General features: G+C 45.6%; 1 protein-coding gene across 1 annotated transcript in view; it reads right to left on the reverse strand.

Annotated features, from left to right (window-relative positions):
• Positions 1–23,229, reverse strand: part of lama1 (laminin, alpha 1) — a 439,104-nt gene that overhangs the window by 246,156 nt on the left and 169,719 nt on the right. Inside the window, exons 4-7 of the mRNA XM_070895870.1 lie at positions 21,225–21,467; positions 3,581–3,760; positions 2,718–2,807; positions 420–537 (exon numbers count right to left, since the gene is read on the reverse strand). Of these exons, the coding sequence (XP_070751971.1) occupies positions 420–537; positions 2,718–2,807; positions 3,581–3,760; positions 21,225–21,467 (631 nt within the window). The remainder of the gene's footprint in view (positions 1–419; positions 538–2,717; positions 2,808–3,580; positions 3,761–21,224; positions 21,468–23,229) is intronic.

A 23,229-nucleotide genomic window follows, 5' to 3' on the forward strand; every position in this document is an offset into this window, starting at 1 on the left:
GCAATGAAGGCCAACATTTCATTCGCCTTCCTGATTACCTGCTGCACCTGCAAACTAACTTTTTGGGATTCATGCACAAGGACCCCCAGGTCCCTCTGCACCACAGCATGTTGTAATTTCTCCCCATTCAAATAATATTCCCTTTTACTGTTTTTTTTCCCCAAGGTGGATGACCTCACACTTTCTGACATTGTATTCCATCTGCCAAACCTTAGCCCATTCGCTTAACCTATCTCAATCTCTTTGCAGCCTCTCTGTGTCCTCTACACAACCCGCTTTCCCACTAATCTTTGTGGGCTTGTAATGAGGGCGCTCTTCCTGCCCGCCATATTGGAGGCTGTTTGCCGCGCAGGAAACAGGCGCTGTGCTGCTGAATTTCTGGGCCTCTAATCAAATGGACTTACAAGTTATCTACTTACTCTCGCACGTATTGTCAGAAGTAAAAGTTCCAGACCGCCATGGTTTCTGATGGTAACCAGGGCAACATTCACTGCAGCTCTCCCCACAGGTGTTGTGTTCACACTGGCACTGCAATCTCTAAAATATATTTGTTAAAAGAAAAATAAAAAAATGTTACTTTTAAAAAAAATCTCAAAATGTGTTCTACATTTCTGGTAACCCAGGGGGAAAAGGCGTTCAGAATTTATTGCTTGGGGCAGGGTGTAGACGCAACTAAAGAGTTGCTGAACGTGCATTCACTATGTTCTTGGTCTGGCACCATTTCCTCCTCGTGCTTTGCGATCAACTTGTGTCAAACTGCACATACATCGTCTAATCAAGAGCATTAGATTTGACAAAGGTTGTGCCCAGCAGCTGTTTCTGGTTTGCCTGAATCTGAACTCTGAATGGAACAGAGGGGTGGGGGGAGAATAAAAACACATTTCTGTTCTGCTTATTCAGCCCAGAAAGCAAAGCTAAATTGGTTATTTCAGGTGAAATGCAATGGTCAAGAGGGGCATCATCAGACTGGAGCAAAGATTAAATATCAATTCTGTGGCTAAATTCAAAGAAAATTGGATTTTAAAAATGCCGCAACCTTTGCCCATTCAAAAGCAATTTTGAAACGTGTGTAATTTTTTTTTAATCATCTCACTCGGACCGCAGAGGTTTCATCAATACTCAGATTACATATTTATTATTGCAGCACGTGCTGGGAGTTGGGTCGACTAAATCTAATCCAGATTGAGTGGCATTACTGAAGGCGCAGAATGTTATTTCATTCTCTCATTGTTGCAACATCAACCAAAATGTTCGAGGTAGCCGTTCTACAATGGTGAAACTGCATATTGATTGTCAAAATCTGCAGTTTTCTTCTTTAATTAAAGGGGCAACAAAATATGTTTTGTGTGTCAGAGCTGTTGTGTTACTTCGCTTGACAACTTGTCGTTGAATGGGCAGAGATGTCTGCTCTAGTCGCCAGTTCGTCTCTGCAGTGAAACAACATTGTAAAAGAGCTCCCATCCAAACCTGGCTTCTACTATATGGAATCTAGTACCCAGGCCTACAATCTAAATAACTATGAGTTGATCATTCCGCATTTAATAGTGACAGGCTTAAAATGAGGCTCACCCTTTAAAAAAAATGTAAGTTGCAGAAAATTGTTCATGTTAACATCATTTATTATTTGTAATGTTTGTCTGAATATTTGTTTAATTCGGAATGGGGATGACACAAAGAGGGGAACAGCAGCTCCCATTGATCCTAATATCCCAAGACAGCACAATAAATAACACGGTTACAGAAGCATTTTACCAATATTGACCAGATTTAATTAGCAGCCTGGGTTCCTTGAAATGGGTTAACCTAAGCAATGACAACTTGCATTTATATAGCGTAAGAAGAGGTCCCATGGGGAGATGGGGAGGGAAGTGATACCAGCAATTCTTTGTAACCATTCCATTGTTAAATGTGACGCTCATTAAAAGAGATTGTGGGCTGTATTTCCCTCTGCCTGAAATGATGAGATGTACCAGGAATACTCCTCCTCCCACCACAGAAGGGAAAATGGCTGCAATGAGGTGGGGGCCTGGGAAGCCAGATGATTTTCCTGCCTCCTGTGCCTACTGACCCCAGGGACTGCCAGGAGAGGTGTGGAAGTAGATCGTGGGCCAGAGGGATCCTTTAGAGGGCGAGGGCCCAGTAGTGGACATTTCTCCATCGTCTCTCCTCCCAATCACTCACCCCCCACCCCCCACATCCCCTACCCCCGAGAACTGACCTTTTTGAGGCATCGTCTCAGAATGGGACCTAAAATAAATATGACATTCGAACTTTTGTCCCCTTTAAAGGTGGCTCCTCTCATGGAGCTGCAGAGGGTGTCCTGCTTTGATGCTGTCACATTTCCCTAGGTAGCAGCACCAGGCTCCCTCTCTCCTTCCGTGTGCTGGGCCCCTTGACTGGAACCCGCACTGCATAACTACGGACCCCCAACCCAAGGAAACTGGATCGGGGCGGGGCGACAGGGGTCACAACGGGGTCAGCTTGAATAGTCAATAATGTAATCACTACATTTATTACTCCACGCACAAGAGGAATAATGATAAATTTACGGCAGGTTTTAAGATAACAATAAAACCAAGATAAGCCAGCCATAAAATGACGACACACTTTCCGCAAATATTCATGATCGATCAGGTCGTGAAACGGTGCTAAATTTCTATGACTACAATGCTATATACATGCATTAATTTTTCGATGGACTTGGGTCTATTACGAACCATAAGTGTTTCATCCCACGGACAGCTGCGTGCATGACCGTAACAGATACACATGCCTCCAACAGAGATGTCCTTGATGGAGTAGTAATACTGTGTAAGAAAATAAACCAGACGTAAATTGAAACTGGCTCATGTTCAGCGCAGCTCAGCACATTCAATTCCTGACCTCACAGAATGTGCAAACATGGGTTCTACATTGATACAATGAAGGCATTTGAAAATTAGTTCTCATCTCAGTAAAAACTGGTTATGGTATGAACGTTTCTAAATTCGTTACTTTAGCAAACACACAGTCTAATTATTTCGCTCAAAAGCAAAATACTGCGGATGTTGGAATCTGGAATAAAACCAGTAAGTGCTGGAATCTGGAATAAAACCAGTAAGTGCTGGAAATCTCAGTGGGTCAGGCAGCGTCTGTGGAGAGAAAAACCAGAGTTAACGTTTCAGGCCAATGACGAAGGGCCATCGATCTGAAACGTTAACTCTGTTTCTCTCTCCACAGATGCTGCCTGACCCGCTGAGATTTCCAGCATTTTCTGTTTTTATTCTAATTATTTAGTTGTTGCTGGTTTGCAACCAAACAGATTAACTAGTTTAAACATAAAATAAAGATCTTACTTTAAAAGACAAAACATGACCTACAAAGTTTCAAATGTACGGAAAAGGGGTTTCAAACAATTTCTAAAAATGGAGGAAACTTTTAAACAAGTTCTAAGCCACTGTAAAAAAAAAGAGGAGAACAATCTTGTATGCCAAGACAAAACATTGCATCCTCGCTATTCACAGGGTGAAGTGTTTTGTTCCTCCCGTCAACGAAAGGAAACAAATGCCAGAGCAGCCCTTAACGGTTCCAGTTTCCTTACCCGACGAGTAACAATTGGATCAACTTCCCTGGGGTCACGATAGCCAAGGGTCATGAGGTCAGCATTGAGTGTTCTGATGCGCTGAAGGAGGAGACGAATGTAACGAGCCGAGGTGAACTCCAACAAAGTAGCGGAAGGGTCATCAGCACTGGGTCTGCCGTTGATCAGGGACGTGTGAATCTGCAGATGGAGAAGACGGTATTGTGACTGTGCCATTATAAAAAAGAACATGAATTAACAAGCTGCTTAACATCTCTGGGAATTACAGAGCTAAGCTCAGTGCATTATGAAAACACCACTTAGGTTTTCACTTTCTCCTTCTCAGAGTAAGGTGTACCCAGTTTGTGCTCAGCATTTCCTACTTTGTTACGTTGAGAAAGCAAGAAGGTCGGAAGCCCTGGTGTACGAGCCCACTAAGCTTCAAAAGATTACATGGCTAATTTGAAAGTAGTTACATGAGCAGGTCAGGGGCTGGGTATTCTGCGGCGAGTGTCTCACCTCCTGACTCCCCAAAGACTTTCCACCATCTGCACGGCACAAGTCAGGAGTGTGATGGAATACTCTCCACTTGCCTGGAGGAGTGCAGCTCCAACAACACTCAAGAAGCTCGACACCATCCAGGACAAAGCAGCCCGCTTGATTGCCATCCCATCCACCACCTTAAACATTCATTCCCTCCACCACTGGTGCACTGTGGCTGCAGTGTGTACCATCTACAAGATGCAGTGCAGCAACTCACCAAGACTTGTTTGACAGCGACCTATATCACATAGAAGGACAAGGGCAACAGGTGCATGGGAGCACCATCACCTCCAAGTTCCCCTTCAAGTCACACACCATCCTGACTTGGAAATATATCGCCGTTCCTTCATCGTCGCTTGGTCAAAATCTGGAACTCCCTCCCTAACAGCACTGTGGGAGTACCTTCACCACATGGACTGCAGTGGTTCAAGAAGGCGGCTCACAACCATCTTCTCAAGGGCAATTAGGGATGGGCAAATAAATGCTGGCTTTGCCAGCGATGCCCACATCCCGTGAATGAATAAAAAAACTAAGTTGTTATTAGGTGGTATCAGTCATATATTTTAGAAGTCTGAAGACTGTAAAAGGAATGAAAATGGAGGGAAATAAGGAGTTTCAAACTCGCCGACTGACTGCAACAACACAAAAGCAAAACACTGCGGATGCTGGAATCTGGAATAAAAACAGAAAATGCTCGAAATCTTAGTGGGTCAGGCAGCATCTGAGGAGAGGAAGCAGAGTTAGCGTTTAGGGTCGATGGTCCTTTGCCTACTGATTGTGTTGGTTGAACCTTCCTACTATCCATGTTTTAACCGGTCTATTTTTCAGAAAAGAATATGCATGTATAGATGGGGCACTGATACCAATAGGTGCTTGATGAATGCCTTCTGCCTCGTACTTGTCATTTGGCATCTATGTCAATGAGATGGGACGTTTATGGTGCATAGCCTGTCTGCAGACATTGCCATCTGAATAAGGGTACCATAGGTACCATTGCTAACTTTATTTTATTACGCAGCATTTTTAAGATTTTGTTAAGGCAAATGTTGAACTTGAAATCGAAAATTTGTTACGAAATGTCAAGACAGCTCCAGAATGGCGGAATCGGCTTGTGAATGGAATAAAATAACCTGCCTTAGTGAATACATTTTCCAAAAGTAAAAGTGAATAATGTTGAAGCTGCATCTACAAATCTTGGGTAGAAACACAAAGTAATTTGTTCAGCCTGCACTGATGGTTTCTATCATCTATTTATTAAACATTAGAACATAAGAAATAAGAGCAGGGGTAGGCCATTTGGCCCCTTGAACCTGCACCGCCATTCAATAAGTTCATGGCTGATCTGATCCTGGCCTCAACTCCACTTCCCTGCCCACTTCCCATAACCTTTGACTCCATTATTATTCTAAAATCTGTCTATCTCCACCTTAAATATATTCAATGACCCAGCCTCCACAGCTCTCTGGGGAAGAAAATTCCAAAGATTCACAACCCTCAGAGAGAAGAAATTCCTCCTCATTTCCGTTTTAAATGGGCGACCTCTTATTCTGAAACTATGCCCCCTAGTTCTAGATTCCCCTACAAGGGGAAACATCCTCTCAGCATCTACCCTGTCAAGCCCTTCAGAATCTTATACTTTTCAATAAGATCATCGCTCATTCTTCTAAACTCCAATGTGTATAGGCCCAACCTGTTCAATCATTGGTAATGCATTCACTTGTAAAAAACAGTGCTGGAAATGTTGACTCCTGAGATTCTGCTTTGCTATCCATTCCATCAGGAAGACCACCTACTTCCATCTCTGTAACATCCACCACTATCTCATCCCATCCACCAATGAAACCGCCATACAAGCTTCAGTCACTTCCATAAACTCCAGCTCGCCCAGAACCCTGCTGTTCATAATCCTAATCTGCCCCAAGTCTTGCTCATTCACTACTCAACCCTCTCAGATTTAAATCTTGTCTTTGCCTTTAAATCCCTGCATGGCCTCACCCACCCTATGTCTGTAACTTCTACCAGCCCTACAACCTCCCCCTCCCCCCAACCCGCCCCCATCTCCCAACTCTCTGGGATGTTTGTCTACCTTAATTGCACAATACAGAGAACCCTGGGCTCAATTTTCCCCGGTGATTTGTGCCGTTTTTTTGGCCTAAATTTAAAAATCCATGTTTCCCCAAAGATTGTGTGCCAGCGTAACTCAGTTAGTTACGATTCTTTTAGGTTAGTTTTTTTGGGGGGTCATAGGAGGCGTAGCCCGATGTCTGCGCCAGTTTTTCATATTTATGCAAGTTTGGCCAACTTACATTTCTCCGAGGAGGGCGTATGTGACCACTCTCAAAAAACCATCTGGGCACTTAAGAAAAACCAGCGCACATTAAAAAATCGGCGCAGAAAGACGCCATTGTTTGTATGTGAAGTTTTGGAGGGAGTCAAGAACACACAAATATGCATCATCAAGCTTAATTTTTTCAAACTTAAAATACAGAAAATGAAAGTCTAAAGCAATTTTTTAAGTTTTGATTTTTTTTTATAAAGTGCCACGCCACCACCAAACGTCTCCAGACCAGGCTCAAGGGTCGGAGCATCGGCCAGCAGAATCAGACCCTGGCCCGGACACAGGGGCTCAGCTTGATAAGCAGACCAGGGCGGGGTGCGGAAGCTGAACTGAAAGGACGAGAACACTTACACTATGCCACCATGCAGCAAGCAGCATCAAATGAAGCCGGGGGAGCGTTCCCGATCTAAGCAAGCCCATTGCACATGCTCAGACCTGGGTGCGGTCCATACTAGGACATCGACCTTGGGGAGAGAGACAACAAAGAAGCTTGTCCTGCCTGCCGTTTTGAGCTTCTTGCAAAGTACAATTTAATCATGGGGGCAATACTGACAATGCCATACCTTATGCAAGCCTTCTGCATGATGGTGCTGCGGAGGTGACAACTGATTCAACGTCATCGCATGAGGAACCTCAGAACACAAAGGATGATGGGCAGGGGGCCTTACCCACATTGGGTATATCGAGACAGGAGTTCATACCTGCACCTGAGTGATGCAGATTGTGAGAAGGTTGCGTTTCCGCAAAGAAGCTGTAACCGAGATCTGTGAGTTTGTAAAATCAGACCTGCAACCTAGAAGTGTCAGGAGGACTGCTTTGTCAGTTGAAGTGAAGGTTACAGCTGAACTTTCATTCTATGCATCTGGATCGTTCCAGGCCACAACTGGGGATGTGTGTGCCTTTTCTCAAAACGCAACACATATCAGCATTCGGCAGGTAACTGCTACACTACATGCCCGAAGGAATGACTACATAAAGTTCCCCATGACCACCCAGGCAATGCGTGACAGGGCTGTGGCTTCTCCAGGGTTGCTGGCTTCCCAAAAGCATTGATTGTACCCATATCGCCTTGCAAGCAACTTTGGAGGATTCCGAGATGTACAGGAACAGAAAAGGCTTCCTCTCCATTAATGTGCAGCTCGTGTGTGAAGACATGCATCGCATCATGTCAGTTGATGCAAGATACCCTGGGAGCACCCATGATGCGTTCATCCTACGTGAGAGCGCTATATCTGCCATGTTTCAGCAGTAGCCAGAAGGGCAAAGCTGGCTGCTGGGAGACAAAGGGTGTGGCCTCGCCACCTGGCTCATGACACCCCTAGGCGTAACCCAGATGGAAGCTGACCGGGAATACAACATGTCGCATAATAGAGAGGACCATTGGCATCTTGAAACAATGTTTCCGATGCTTGGACCATTCCAGAGGCTACTTCCAATACACCCCTGAGATTGTCGGTCAGTTCACTGTTGTGTGCTGCATGCTGCTTACTCCCTATCATGAGGCAGTAGCAGCTGGTAATAGAAGATCCACCTAAGCTGAGAGTGGCCGATGATGAGGTGGAAGATGCAGATGACGAGGAGGACGAGGAAGCCATGCAACTACCTGAATCTGGAGCACGATGGCGGAGGAGGGCGGGCCATCCTGCCCCTTTAATGATTGCTCGAGCCTTGCGCCAGCAGCCCATCTGTGAACACTTTGCTGCCTGAAGGCTCAGCGGCAACTATTCCACACGGACCATGTTTACTACTTGGACCTGTTCAGTAATGTTGTGTTGTGTTAATGGAATAAATGATGGTAATGATTCTTGTTTACATTACAAAGCTGTGGTAATAATGGAACAAATAATGGAAACGGTTCAGTTATAATTTAAAATATATTTTATTCAAAAGTTTAACAAACATTTGTTTGTACTTAACTTAGCGATAATAAAAATATTCTTGTATCAAACTTTAAAGTTTTCAGTTAAGATCACTTACAAACTTTATCACTTGCAAACTCTAAGATCACTTACAAACTTTTAAACTTGTAAATTTACATAACTTACAAAAAACTTTTAATTTGAGAAGTTACAATAGCAACAAAAACAATAACAACAACAACAACAGCAGCAGCAAAGAAAGGCTGCGCCCATTTCTCCTTCACCTTATTCCAAGACCGCCTGCTGCGCTTGGTCTTGGTGACTCCATCCCTGCCCGCAGGCGGTGGTGCAGCATTTCTCGGGTTGGTACCAAGCTACCTCCAACATTCCCTCCCTCATGTACCCTGACAGTGTGTCAACTACCTGCAACATTCCCTCCCTCATATTCCCAGACAGTGTTCCCATTTCTCATGAAAGTGTTATTACTTCTCCCGACAGTCCCGATACTTCATCACCCACGCCATTGATGATGTCCAGGAATGATTGCGTAAGGTCAATGCTCTCCACACTCATTGCCATCATCTGAAACACATCTGTTACATCCTGCACCTCAGGGACAGCATTGTCGAGTTCTCCTTCCCCTCCTCACCCTGGGTGTGGCTCACTGCATCCCACTGGGAGCCGCGGCCTCGAACAGTGGGAAACCATGGAATGTCCCAGCAACACTCGTATCATTCAGGAAAGGGGCTGGCACCTCAATGGGAGGCACCTGCACCTCCTCCAAAGTGAGTATAACAGTGGGCGCCTCATCCATCACCTCCTCCTCCCACTCACCCCCCCCCCCCCCGCCACCCCCAATGCTCTTGGTCTGGAAGGTGGGATTGGAAGATGTTCTCCTCTTCAGACTCGTCCTCGTCTGAATCTTTTTCTGTATCGTCAGGGTTGGGCTCAAGTTCTGCAAAATATAACAGAGCAGACAAATGGTTAGCAGCAGAGGAGGGGGCAGGGTGGGTGCATGAGTAGGCTCACACAGCGCAGGCAGCAGGCTGATTTGAAGGACCACGATGAATGATAGCACATTGCATCAACCGAAGCGTAGCTGATGGAGACATCCCCAGGAACCGAAGCGTGGCTAGCCCGCGCAGTACTTAACATTTAGCAAAGCCAGACTGTGGAATTTGCAGGACTTACCCTCTCCCTCAAGTGTGGGCCCAGTTTGTGCAGTGGTGGTTGCTTTTCTCCAGGCAGGACCCATCAAAGCAGCGACCCTCTCTTCCAAGGGTGTCAGTGGGTGCAGATTTGCTGGCTTCCTCCTGTTCGAGTTCTTTCCTTTTTGTTGTGTACCACCTTCCTCTGCAAAGATGAAAATGCAGCTTTTTAGGGAGGGTGTCTTTCTGCTGGGTGGGATATAGACAGATGGTCACAATTGCAATTCCAGTGAATAAATGAAAATAATACTTACACTAACTACTTGACCAGGGTCCTGCCACTTCTTTTTGCACTGGTCTCCAGACCTCGGGGTGGTCACCATTGCAAAGTAATCTTCTGCAAGTTGGTTCCAGCGTTTCTTCATTTCTTTTGGTGAAACTTTTATGTGACCTCTGCTGGTGTTCAGCTTGTGCCATGTGGCCTCAATCACAGTAACTAGTGCCTCCACTTCATCCTGTGAGAAATTCTTGGTCCTTGAGCCGCGGTGCATATTGTATTGCAGCTCCGATTTTTCCCAATGAGAATTAAAGTTCTCACACACAACTAGCTCTTTAAAAATAGCCGAATGCAGACCGGGAGCTGTACTGGGCATGTGCGCTCATTGCAGTCACGTCAAAAGCGTCCTTTTTTTTTTTACGCATGCGCAGAAAGGGGGGGTGGGGCATCGTTTTTCCGGCACAGACATTAGGCTCCACCCCCCCGAGGCTACAGGACAGGCTGTGCAAGCGCCAATTTCAAAAAGTAGAACGGGGAAACTTGCTGCTTATTTTTTTGGAGAAGTCGGGGCCCAAAAAAAGAGACGTAACTCTGGCAATACACCAAAAAACGCCATTGGGGATAATTGAGCCGCCCCCATAGAATTTTTTTGCACTGAATTATTTATCCCTCGTGGGTCGTATACTACTCAGTTCCAATTTCCTGCCCCTTTCCTCAAACTAATCCAAATTTCCTGAATCCTTCCCATACCTTTATATATGATTCTTCTTTAAGAAATTATTCTGAATGCTGTAATCAAAGTAGCACTGATCACCACTAGTGGAAAAGAAATCCACTTTGCAATAACTCTGCATGAAAAGGCATCTTCCCATTTTTGTATCTCGTGCTTTGTTAGCTGATCTCAAACACAGCATAAACAAGGCAAGTCTACAATTGGCCTCAGCACCCCTGGACAAGGGATGGCTGGAGGGGGAAAGTCAGCAAGGATTCCTACTTGTGATCACTATCCATTGATCCCTGTGGGCTACAGGACTGGGGCTTCTTACATTCATAGAATGATCGAATCATTGAATGGTTACAGCACAGAAGGAGGCCATTCGGCCCGTCGAGCCCTTGCTGGCTCTCAGCAAGAGCACCTCAGCTGGTTGCACCCCCCCCCCCCCACCCCCGCAGTTTCCCCATAGCCGCACAAATTTTTTTCCTTCAGGTGCTTATCCAACTCCCTTTTGAAAGCCGTGATTGAGTCTGCCTCCACCACCCTTTCAGGCAGTGAATTCCAGATCCTAACCACTCGCTGTGCAAAAGGTTTTCTTATGTCACTGTTGGTTCATTTGCCAATCAGCTTAAATCTGTGTCCTCTGGCTCTCGACCCTTCCGTCAATGGGAACAGTTTCTCTCTGTCTACGCTGCCCAGAACCTTCATGATTTTGAACATCTCTATCAAATCTCCTCTCAATCTTCTCTGCTCTAAGGAGAACAACCCAAGCTTACATAAGAACTTAAGAATTAGGAGCAGGAATAGTCCATTCGGCACCTCGAGCCTGCTCCGCCATTCAATAATATCATGGCTGATCTTTTAACTCAACTCCACTTTCCTGCACTGTCCCCAGATCCCTTGATTCCCTTAATATCTTCTCCAGTCTATCCTCGTAACTGAAGTCGCTCATCCCTGGAACCATTTTTGTAAATCTTTTCTGCACCCTCTCTAAGGCCTTGTCATCCTTCCTAAAGTGCGGAGCCCAGAATTGGACACAATGGGGATGAAATTGCGGTCGGAAGCTTCCCACGGGTAACTGCCTCCGACCTGAAACATTTCTACGAATTTACCTGGTGGTCCGGGAGGAGCGTGCGATTCCACTGGGGAGGCCTTCTCTTCCCGCGCTGCGAAGCGCGCTCCCGTCCTCCAGATTCCCACGCAGAAGGTGCAGTCACATGTGACTGCTCAACCAATCAGGTACTGTATTCCACAGCTTTCTCATTAATAACAATGAGAACTCCGTATCTACGAGTTCTCTTTGCTATTAATGAGAAAAAAAAACAAACACACTAAACACATATAATAAAAAAGACAAAACACACCTCACTTAATTAAAATGAATTGAAATTAAAGTTAATAAATATCTCAGAGAAAATTTTTTCCCGAGTTTTTAAAAAGCTTTTTTTAATTATAGTTAAAAATAAATGTAATGTGGCGGGCAGGGTTTTTTTTAAATGACGTGTTTTTTAAATTTAATTTAATTATATTTTTGTAAAAGTAGGCTAGATAACCCCCCATGCGCACTTTTTAAAGCCATGCACAAAAAAGTAAGTTGCTTTTGCAATAATAAGAGTTTTGAGGTCATTTGCTGGGCAAGATATAGGTAAATACCACAATCTTGCCCTTGCAAATGTCCTCGCTCCAGATATACAGATGATCTATCCAGCTCCAGCTTGACAGATCGGAAAAGCCGGTTTTTAAGCACATGCACATTGCCCTTTTGTGCTGCTTTCCCGGGTCCGTACATACTCAGTACAGACCTGAGAAGGCCAGGATTTCAGCGTCAATACTTCAGTTGAGGCCGAACCAGTGTTGTATATAGGTTCATCATAAGATCCATGCTTTTTTACTCTATTCATGAAGCCCAGGATCCTGTAAGCTTTTTTTAAAACTGCTTTCTCAACATTGGAGAAGACAAGTTCACTATCTAGGTTCACACATGTGAAAAACAGCTCCTGGCAGTCAAGGGCTACCAGAGGGTGTTTGTCAGCCACTGAATTGTACCACAGCATGTGTCAGCATCTTCAGGAGAGAAGGGATGAAAATTGGGATAAAGGTGGCTACAAAGGTTTCAGATCATTAGCCTGAGCATGTGTAGAAGAATGAATAAAGAATGGTTCGTACTTTCTCCAATACTTTAAAACAGTGCCGGAGGAATAATAATCATTACAGTGGGACTTGTTTCGATTAGCCTCTCGAGCAGACAGTATAATCGCTCAAGTATGTAAACAGAGAATTAAATCACACTTAACAAATAGGAATAACTACTGACATCAGACACTGGGCTTCTGTTCAAAATCTACTACATTTTATGGTTTATATCCTTGTTATGCAACAGCTATCAGCCCCAATTTTTCTCTTGGGCCGTTGCTTGGCAGGGGCAGGGTGAAATCTTATTACGTGCCAAAACTTAAGTGTGCTGAGCCTGGTGCTTTGTGTAGCAGCAGCCTGATTTGTTAGTGTATGGGTGAGCTCCAGGCATTGGCAATGCCTCTGATTGGGAGCTCACTCATTTCTGGACTGGAAATCCATGAAGCTGCAGACCTTAAAGGCCTGCAGCGGTTCGAACAGCCATTACTGACTCCATGTCCAAAGGCATCCACGTGTGAGGCCAGCCACTTTGGATCCAAGAAAAAAAAATCAGCGAGAGACTAGAAACTGTGGAGAAGTGAAGGGATTTGGGCGTAGAGGTACACAAATCACTAAAACTCGTGCACAGGTACAAAACAATAACTAAACGCTGAATGGAATGTTGGCCTTTATCTCCAGCGGGCCGGAATACAAAGGGCAGGAAGTGCTCCCAGGGCTCGAAGGGGTAAATTGTGAGAACAAGTAGCATAAACTTAGCTTGTATTCCCTTGAGTTAAGAAGGTTGAGTGGTGAAATAATTGAGGTGTTTAAATTGAGAAAGGGATTCAATAGATGCAAGATACATCCCCCCGCCCCCGCTGGAAACCAGGTGCACGCATCCTGTTTCTGTTGTTTTCACCACCGCCGTAGTTGAGGTGGCCTCTTGAGCGAATTTCCGCTCTTTGGCTTTTTTTTCCGGTGGACCGGAAGTCGCTCACAATGGGGGCGGTAGTGCGGCGGTGAGCACATTTAAGGGGCTGAAGTTGGGGGGGGGGGGGGGGCAGAATGGCTGTTGCTGTCAGTCATGCGCTGATGATGTCATCACGGCACCGCATCACCACGGCTCTCCCCTTTAAGTGAAGATTTTTAAAGATCGGTCTACTGGGCCACCAGGGAGGGTTTTGGCTGGGCCAGCGGTTTGACACCCAAGGGGTGGGGGCCAGGTTGGTGGCCCGGTCAAACCCGGGGACATAATTGTCGGCCCGACATGACAGTCGGCCGACAAAAAAGAACATGGCGGCAGCGGCAGTGCGTTCTCCCCTTTAATGAGAGCCGCACCGCCATTTTCAAAGGCCACAGCTTCCTGCACCGTCTCAGAAAAGAAGGTTTTGGCACCGCCCGGCAGGAGGAAGATTTCCTTGGCCGAATTTCGCCGTCGGTGGGGAACACTGGTGGTGTTCACTTTGATGACGCACTTGGGACGGCTCGGCAGCAGCAGAGCGATGGGGGCGTGCGTCACCACCAGGATACCGCAGGAGTGGAATTTTGATAATGGTGGCCATTGCACGAAAAATCGGCGGCCATTACACCCCGCAGTGTGGCGGCGGATTTCCGGTGTTAACAGGCGTTACGGGAAGGGCCAATTTCGGCCCCTTATTCGTCTGTACACAGATACGTAGGATTGGGATTTGGTTTAATCTCATGTGATTTGTTTTTTGCTTTCTTTTTCACTTGTGGATGGCTTGCGGATTTGTATTGTAGCTACCTTGTATAAATACTGAAATGGTTAAATTGTTCTTGCCCAGGATGGTTTCGGGTTTAATGTACCAGGGTACAATTTGATTGTGCTGTTTAGCTTCTGCTGAAAGTGTAGCACATGTGATTCATGCCTGTTGACTTCTTTTTGTCAACACATTAGGAAACAAGATAATCTTGAGATAAGGAAACAGAGAATGGGGTTAAGATGATTAGTTACATGCATAGTGGTAAACAGATTGGCCATCTGGATGTTTTGTAGGAGCTACCTCACTTCTGGGGATTTTGTTCACAATAACTGTTATCAGGACATAATCGGGCCGAAATTCAGTGCTGCCGGAAAGCTGTTAAAACCTTTTTCCCCGATTAGCGCCGCAATGTTTGTGGCGACCATGGGATCCAAATTCAGTTTATTGACCTCAAAAAGGTGTTCCAATCTTATTCGCCCTGCAAACCTGAAAGTTTGAAGTCTTAGTTGGGGCTGTATTCCCACGGGAAATTCACCCTTAGGGTGACGTGGCAGCTGTCTCCCCCAGGACCCGATCGCCCCCCCCCCCCCCCCCAGCCCCCGCCCAGGACCTACCCGAGGGCCGCTTCCGGTGTCGCAGCATCGCAATGTTCAGTTCTGCTTCGTCGGCAAGCTGCCTGGGGATGGGCGGTAAACGTCCGCAGCTCGCCTGACATTAAACCTGGGTCCGAGGCCTACCTGTTCTGGTGCAGGGATTGTTTTCTGTGCCCCACTCGAGGGACTTGAGCACATTAATTTAAGCCGACGCTCCAAAGCAGTGCTGAGGTAGTGCTGCACTGTCGGAGGCGCCGTCTTTCGGGTGAGACATTAAACCGAGGCCCCGTCTGCTCTCTCAGGTGGACGTAAAAGATCCCATGGCACTATTTCGAAGACGAGCAGGGGAGTTCTCCCTGGTTTCCTGGCCAATATTTATCCCTCAATCAAGATAACAAAAACAGTTTGTCTCGTTATTATCACATTGCTGTTTGTGGGAGTTTGCTGTGTGCAAATTGGCTGCCGTGTTTCCGACATTACAACAGTGACTACACTCCAAAAGTACTTCATTGGTTGTAAAGCACTTTGAGACGCCTGACGGTCATGAAGGGCGCTATATAAATGCAATTCTTTCTTTTTTTCAGTGCATACCGGCCGAGTGGCACGACTGAATTTTTACCCCGTTATGTCCAATGAATCACTGTTGAAGTGCTAGCACTGCTGTTATCTGGGCAGATGACCCAAATTTTCAAAATAGCTCAAGCAGCTGTGGTAGCAGTAAGGCATCATGGTGTTCAGAGGAGCCATTCAGATCTTCTGAAGCAATTGCACCAGAGGAGGGATGTCCTTTTTTTCCTGCCTGTGGTTGCCGTGTGATCAAATAATCCGCTCAGGCAGTACAGTAAGTGGGTGGCGTGAACATCAATGCCATTGGCACCATTCAGAGGATGTGGCTTAAGTGCCAAAAAAATTGATGACTTAATTATGGCCATCAAAGTCGGAGACCCACCAGGCGCGGGCTCTAAATTTGTACTAAACCTGTTGTTCTCTCATCTCATTCATGGACTGCCACCAACAGCTTACAATGAACAACCATTTCCTTCATTCAGATGAAACGTAATTTTGAAGTGTTTATCAAGACATCATTGTAACATGTACTCCTTCTCATTTGCTAAATGACCAGGGACCCTTGGCATCCCTCCAACTCCCAACAGAGCCGAGATTGGCCAACCCGGCACCTTCCTTTCTGCATCCAATAACTGGGGAGGAGACGGATTGCAATGTCATAAATTGAAAACCTCATTACTGCTTCCTGTGAAGCAGGCACCAGACGGTGTGGGTGGGAGGTAACTGTATATGCTACGCATATGTAATTCATCTCAATATTATAAAGTAATGATGGAATCTCTTATTTTGGCAGACATCATGAGCCATCGCTTTTTTTGTTGCGCTACAACCACATCCTGTGCAGATGGTCACAAACCAGCTGCAGACCGATGGTGTGATCGGCCTTTTGGAACAATTGCTGTGTAAGATTACAAGGATGCAATCAATGATATAATGATAGGGGTGGGGGGGAGGGGGTAATCCTGCAGTTTGGAAAAAAAGGCAGTACCCTCTTGGAACAGAGGAGGATGAGGAGACTTCATTGAGGTGTACAAAATGATGAAGGCCTAGATAGAGTGGATAGGAAGGACCTATTTCCTTTAGCAGTGGGGTCATAACTAGGGGGCACAAATATAAAGTAATTGCTGGAAGGATTAGAGGGGAGTTGAGGAGAACATTTTTCACACAGAGGGTGGTGGGGGTCTGGAACTCCCTGCCTAAACCTCTCCGCCTCTCTTTTCTCCTTCAAAACGCTCCTTAAAACATATCTATTTGAGCAAGCTTTTGGTCACCTGTGCTAATTTCTACGAATGCGGCTCGGTGTCATAATACTCCTGTGCAGCGCCTTGAGACGTTTCACTATGTAAAAGGCGCTATATAAATGCAAGTTGTTGTTGGTGAAAGAGGCAGAACTCCTCATCACATTTAAAAAGTACTTGAATGTGCACTTGAAGAGCCATAACCTGCAGGACTGCGGACCAAGAGCTGGAAAGTGGGATTAGGCTGGAGAGCATTTTTTTCAACCGGCGCAGACATGATGGGCTAGATGGCCTCCGACCATGTCGTAAATCTCTATGATTCTATGATTATACTGTTGCCAGTTATCTATGGTAGTGAAGTTTCTTACACTTGCAAGCAATACATCAGTTATGTGTTTACTATATCTGCACATGCAGACGGATTGATTTTATTGGTGTTCTCTGTGGCAGTTTGGGGTGAGACGTGACAACACTAACACATTGAAATGAAGTTCCCACCTATTTCTAGTGGGAGTTTTCTATGCTCGGCCCCGGGAAATATGTGTCAGGACCACTATGGGCAGAGAAACACCAGTACTGATTCCTGCCCACACTTCTAGTTGGCCACACCCTTGTTACGTCCATTTATCCACCTTCCGGCCTCTTTGGCAATGTTACCCCGCTTGGTTTCAGAGAATTAGCCACCCATTGCAGGCTTATTTACTTCGCATATGATCAAATCTCACACACTGGAGGTGTGCTCGCACTGCGTGTGAGGGAGCACCTCTGTAGTGATAGCACATAGAAACATAGAAAATAGGTGCAGAAATAGGCCATTCGGCCCTTCGAGCCTGCACCGACCGCCATTCAATGAGTTCATGGCTGAACATGCAACTTCAGTACCCCATTCCTGCTTTCTAGCCATACCCCTTGATCCCCCTAGTAGTAAGGATTACATCTAACTCCTTTTTGAATATATTTAGTGAATTGGCCTCAACAACTTTCTGTGGTAGAGAATTCCACAGGTTCACCACTCTCTGGGTGAAGAAGTTTCTCCTCATCTCGGTCCTAAATGGCTTACCCCTTATCCTTAGACTGTGACCCCTGGTTCTGTACTTCCCCAACATTGGGAACATTCTTCCTGCATCTAATCTGTCTAAACCCATCAGAATTTTAAACGTTTCTATGAGATCCCCTCTCATTCTTCTGAACTCCAATGAATACAAGCCCAGTTGATCCAGTCTTTCTTGATAGGTCAGTCCCGCCATCCTGGGAATCAGTCTGGTGAACCTTCGCTGCACTCCCTCAATAGCAAGAATGTCCTTCCTCAAGTTAGGAGATCAAAACTGTACACAATACTCCAGGTGTGGCCTCACCAAGGCCCTGTACAACTGTAGTAACACCTCCCTGCCCCTGTACTCAAATCCCTTCGCTATGAAGGCCAACATGTCATTTACTTTCTTAACCGCCTACTGTACCTGCATGCCAACCTTCAATGACTGATGTACCATGACACCCAGGTCTCGTTGCACCTCCCCTTTTCCTAATCTGTCACCATTCAGATAATAGTCTGTCTCTCTGTTTTTACCACCAAAGTGGATAACCTCACATTTATCCACATTATACTTCATCTGCCATGCATTTGCCCACTCACCTAACCTATCCAAGTCACTCTGCAGCCTCATAGCATCCTCCTCGCAGCTCACACTGCCACCCAACTTAGTGTCATCTGCAAATTTGGAGATACTACATTTAATTCCCTCGTCTAAATCATTAATGTACAGTGTAAACAGCTGGGACCCCAGCACAGAACCTTGCGGTACCCCACTAGTCACTGCCTGCCATTCTGAAAAGTACCCATTTACTCCTACTCTTTGCTTCCTGTCTGCCAATCCACATCAGCACACTACCCCCATTCCATGTGCTTTAACTTTGCACGCAAGGTTTGATCTCCATGCTGCATCACTGTGGGTCGGTAGCGGTTAATGAAGGGCAGGGAGAAAAATAACATAAAAGGTGATCTCAGCAGCTATCTCAGGGTGGCATTAGTGACAACCTGAAAGGACAATGGTTTCTCTACCCCGGTTGATGTACAATCCATGAGAGCACGAGAGAAAGGTAAAATGACTTCACCCACAAATAAGAAGAAATCATGTCGGAAGAAATTCTATCCTGAGGGAACATAATCTTATTTCTCTTTGTCAGCAAAGAAAAAAGCAAAATTGCTTGAAAATACCTCACAACATACAACATATACAACAAAGCACATCGATCCTAAACATAGCCTCAGCCGCCGCAACAATCCCCATGAAATGTAGCCACCGTGGACGTTCGGTATAAAATGACTGCCTCACAAACTCCAACATTCAGTGATTCAGTGCATAAATAACATTTGCCAGCCCTCCATAACACCCCAACCCCGACCCCTCCCAGAAGACAGTAATGGCTGACCAGAGAGCACAAGACCCAATCACAAATGATTAACATTGGAAATTCACTTTAAAATGGATTAGGCAAAAGCGAAATTCTACACTTAAAAGCAATAGCTTCAATAACAACAAACAACAGACAAATGGTCAAATCTGAGGCTGCCAGCCTCATTTAAATGGCCACCTCGCCTGCTGGGAGCCTGTTGGCTGGTGGACCCTCCCATCCTGCCTCAATTAAATCCGGAAGTGGCCGGTGTGGAGGCAGGTTGGGGTCGGGTTTGCAACGTTTAAAGTTTGAACATCTCACCCGACCACCGCCCCCACCCCCAACTCTCCCGTTTTTTGGGGGATAAAATTAATTTTTATTTCACACATTTACAGTTAGGAAATGAAGTGTCTCCGTGCTTGGCTGGAATGCTCGTCTGCATTCATACGAGAGAGGCTGGCATTTCATGCAGGCCCGCTAGTGATTTTAATAAAGCACTGCATTATGCGCCTGCCTTTCACAGACAAGCAAGAAGCAACATGAATAGACTCAGTTAAACTAGGAACAATCAGTTGGGAACACAGACAATGCATACTATAATTACAGATCTGGACCGTAACACTGCCAAAAATGATCTCCTCAGGATTCCAGCTGTGTACCATCCTTTTGCTAACATTCCTGGCTCTGTGCAGCGGAATTATGCATTTTTCGATCGTGCTCGACAGAGAAATGGAAATATGTGCACCCCAATTTTAACTCCGGGCCAATTTTGGGTGAGTGGGCATCGGTGTGAGTTAGAAACTCACCCGCTGCTCCAAACATGAGGCCCGGAGTAGGTTAACGCCCCGGCCTCATATTAAATCCGGACAGCCAACTTCCAGGGCAGCTAAGTAAAACCTGCGCGATTCCAACTGCCCACCTGCCTAGTTTCCACCTTCTGGGTAAGATTAAAATTGCCCCCCCCACCCCACCGCCCCCGACCCCACCCCCATGGCTTCTTCTAATGTCATTATGGATAAATCTACGACAGAATACATTTCTTTATCGGCCAAACATGTGCAGTTCATTTAAAAATCTTGAAGCCAAGCCAACATAATATTCAGTATCAGTCAGGTCCATTTGGCGATAATATAAAGGGGGCCGAAATTGCTCCGCGCCTCAGTTGGGGGGGGCGGTAACCTTCCGGGGTCAGGACTTTTATCGCCCGGCCCAAAGTCCCGTCCCCGACGCGGAATTGTGCCGTGTGCCCCGAGGTGTGGCGGCGTGCTGTCTCCGGTACTGCACTGCGTTGGAGGGGCGCTCCCGGGCAGCGAGGCGCTGGGCAGAAGAGGCACCCAAACCGGAGTGCCGGACTGCACAATGGCCGCCGGGTCGACGCGAGGGTTGCCATTGTTGGGCGACCCAAGAGGCGGCCGACAAAATAAAATGGCGGCCCGGGTTGATAAAGGCCTTTAAGGGTCGTACTGGCGGTGCTAACGGAACGCAAAAAAGGGTCAATTTTGGCCCCAAGGACTTTCACATACGTAGCCAAATATTGACTATCATTGTACATATATTTGGAATCAAGTATCTTGCTTTCCTTGGAGAGTTTTAAGGAACTAATTTGTACAATAAAATTTTACGGCTCTTTAATAGAGGATGTCTGATACTTTTTACAGTGACTGCTACTGTAACTTTCAGGCTATTGCATTGCACATTCATAAAGGTGAATGGAGGTGTCATTCATCAAAAAATCTGCAATACTATAACATTATTTAAACCCCAAGTTCTGAAAGGACACCAAAGGAAGAACAGATCAACCTCAGGGCTCCTTCACTGCCATTTAACAATACCCACATGGCCTTCACACACTGTATAATGGCCTCCTCTCATCTGCTATATTAACAAGGCACTGTGTGTCTTCTGTTCAAAACACAAAGAATGTTCTACCACTCTCAAGTGCGGCTGCTGCGTTCATGTTTAACATCGCGGCATTTATGAATTCCAGCTTGCATTTGTCATTCAATATATTAGTTAGTGACCATTCCTCTCTCTAATACAAAGCGGCGATTTAAAAAAAATTCTCTTCTGGCCCATGCAGCAGTTGACAACCTGCCTATTTTAAAATGTAGATGCTAGCAGCTATTTCTTAAGATTAATTTTTGAAGATTAATTTACCTCTCCGTGCTCAAGCGGGACAAGTCGAGAGTAGTAAGATGTGCAGATCACTTCATCGTCCCTTTTGTAGGTTGGAGGCCCGATTCTAGGTCCGATGTTGTAGCGAGTCAGGCACTCAGTGTCACTGGTGGCGTAGTACTGCCATGGTGTAAATTCAACACCGTCAATCGAGCGTTCCAATACCCAGTTTCCAGGCCGAGGCGAATTTGCTGCTTTAATGATAACATAGGCGACTTGAAATACCTAAAGAAAAGAGGGGGGAAAACTGTGAATTAAAAATGACGATGCTTTCATTTATAAATATCTTCAAAAATATCAGGTCACTCCGGTCATTTTTTACAACAAACAATATTTTTTAAAGTTGCATTATTTGTGGAGAATGTGCAGGAGAATCCATTCCGATTACCATGTATTGTCTTTATTTGGAACAGCTACAAGTTACTTAACCAGCTTTTTAAAAAAATAGTAAAATGTAGGCATTCTAATTAAATGTACATTCACATTCTACTGGAGATTACTGTAGCCTAAATTAGTATAACCTCAGCAATTATACTTGACGTATAATGCATGAAGTGTGGAATAGACTAAGTGGAACAAATTCTTGACTGAAATTAATTATTGCTTTCCACCTAGCGCTCAGAATTATTTACAAAACACAGTCTCTTTGACATTTGCAAAATAAGGGGAAAAAATTGGCATGACAGGTAGTGTGCAATATTTGACCATTTCTTTCAACAACCACAATAATAACTTGTATTTATATAGCACCTTTAATGTAGGGAAACGTCCAAGGAGCTTCACAGTCGTATTATAAGCCAAAATATTTGACACTAAGCCGCATAAGGAGAAATTAGCTTGGTCAAAGAGGTAGATTTTAAGGAGCGTTTTGAAGGAGGAAAGAGAGGTGGAGAGGTTTAGGGAGGGAGTTCCAGAGCTTGGGGCCTAGGCAACAAAAGGCACACCCACCAATGGTCGAGCGATTATAATCAGGGATGCTCAAGAGGGCAGAATTAGAGGAGCGCTGACACCTCAGTAGGGGTTGTGGGGTTGGAGGAGATTAGGTGGGGTCGGGAAGGGTGAGGCCATGAAGGGATTTGAAAAGAAGGATGAGAATTTTGAAAGCGAGGCGATGCTTAACTGGGAGCCAATATAGGTCAGCGAGCACAATGGTGATGGGTGAGCGGAACTTGGTGCGAGTTAGGACACGGGCAGCCGAGTTTTGGATCACCTCTAGTTCACGTAGGGTAGAGTGTGGGAGGCCAGCCAGGAGTGCGTTGGAATAGTCAAGTCTAGAGGTAGAAAAGGCATGGATGAGGGGGAGATTGATTCCTGTTCAAAGAAAAATCCCAAATCTCAGTGGCTTTTTAAAATATATGATTAGAAAAGTAATTTAAAATTTAACAAGATAAAAGAATTGCGAACATTTCCCGACTATAATGTTATGAAAACCAGTTGTGCTGATTATCCGGGGCCTTCCTCTATCCAGGCTCTGGAAAGGACCAGAATGGCTGAAGTGCACGTCACCTATACAGGCCCAGGAGCGCTGGGATTTCCTATCCCGGGTCTTGCACGAGGATGCAGGGTAGGAAACAGGAGCCACTGGCAAGGGGGCCAACAGGCTGCTGCAGCTGCGGGCCACGAACTCTGAACACTATCGTGGGGAAGGGGAAAGGTAGAATTCTTTCACCTTCAGTGCACTTCGAACTTCGAGCTGCCCCAGGGAATCCTGCAGACCCTCTGGTCAGCGATTTGCTTCACGGGTTCTTTGCTTAAGAATTCACAACTACACATTGGCTGTAAAGAACTAGCTGGTTTATTAGCAAAGGTTCAACAGTCGAACTGAACCCTACCAGTTCATCCAGCAGGTTCACAACTGCACGCCTCATCGTGGAGAACCTGAACTCAATTAACTGGGGTTTTATTGAGTCTTGTGAACATCACGTGACTGGTTAAGCCACTCACAGTGCCACAGATCCACAACTCTTTTGGAGTAAACAATATTAAA

The sequence above is a fragment of the Pristiophorus japonicus genome, chromosome 1 (genome assembly GCF_044704955.1).
Source record: "Pristiophorus japonicus isolate sPriJap1 chromosome 1, sPriJap1.hap1, whole genome shotgun sequence".
Lineage (NCBI taxonomy): Eukaryota > Metazoa > Chordata > Chondrichthyes > Pristiophoridae > Pristiophorus > Pristiophorus japonicus.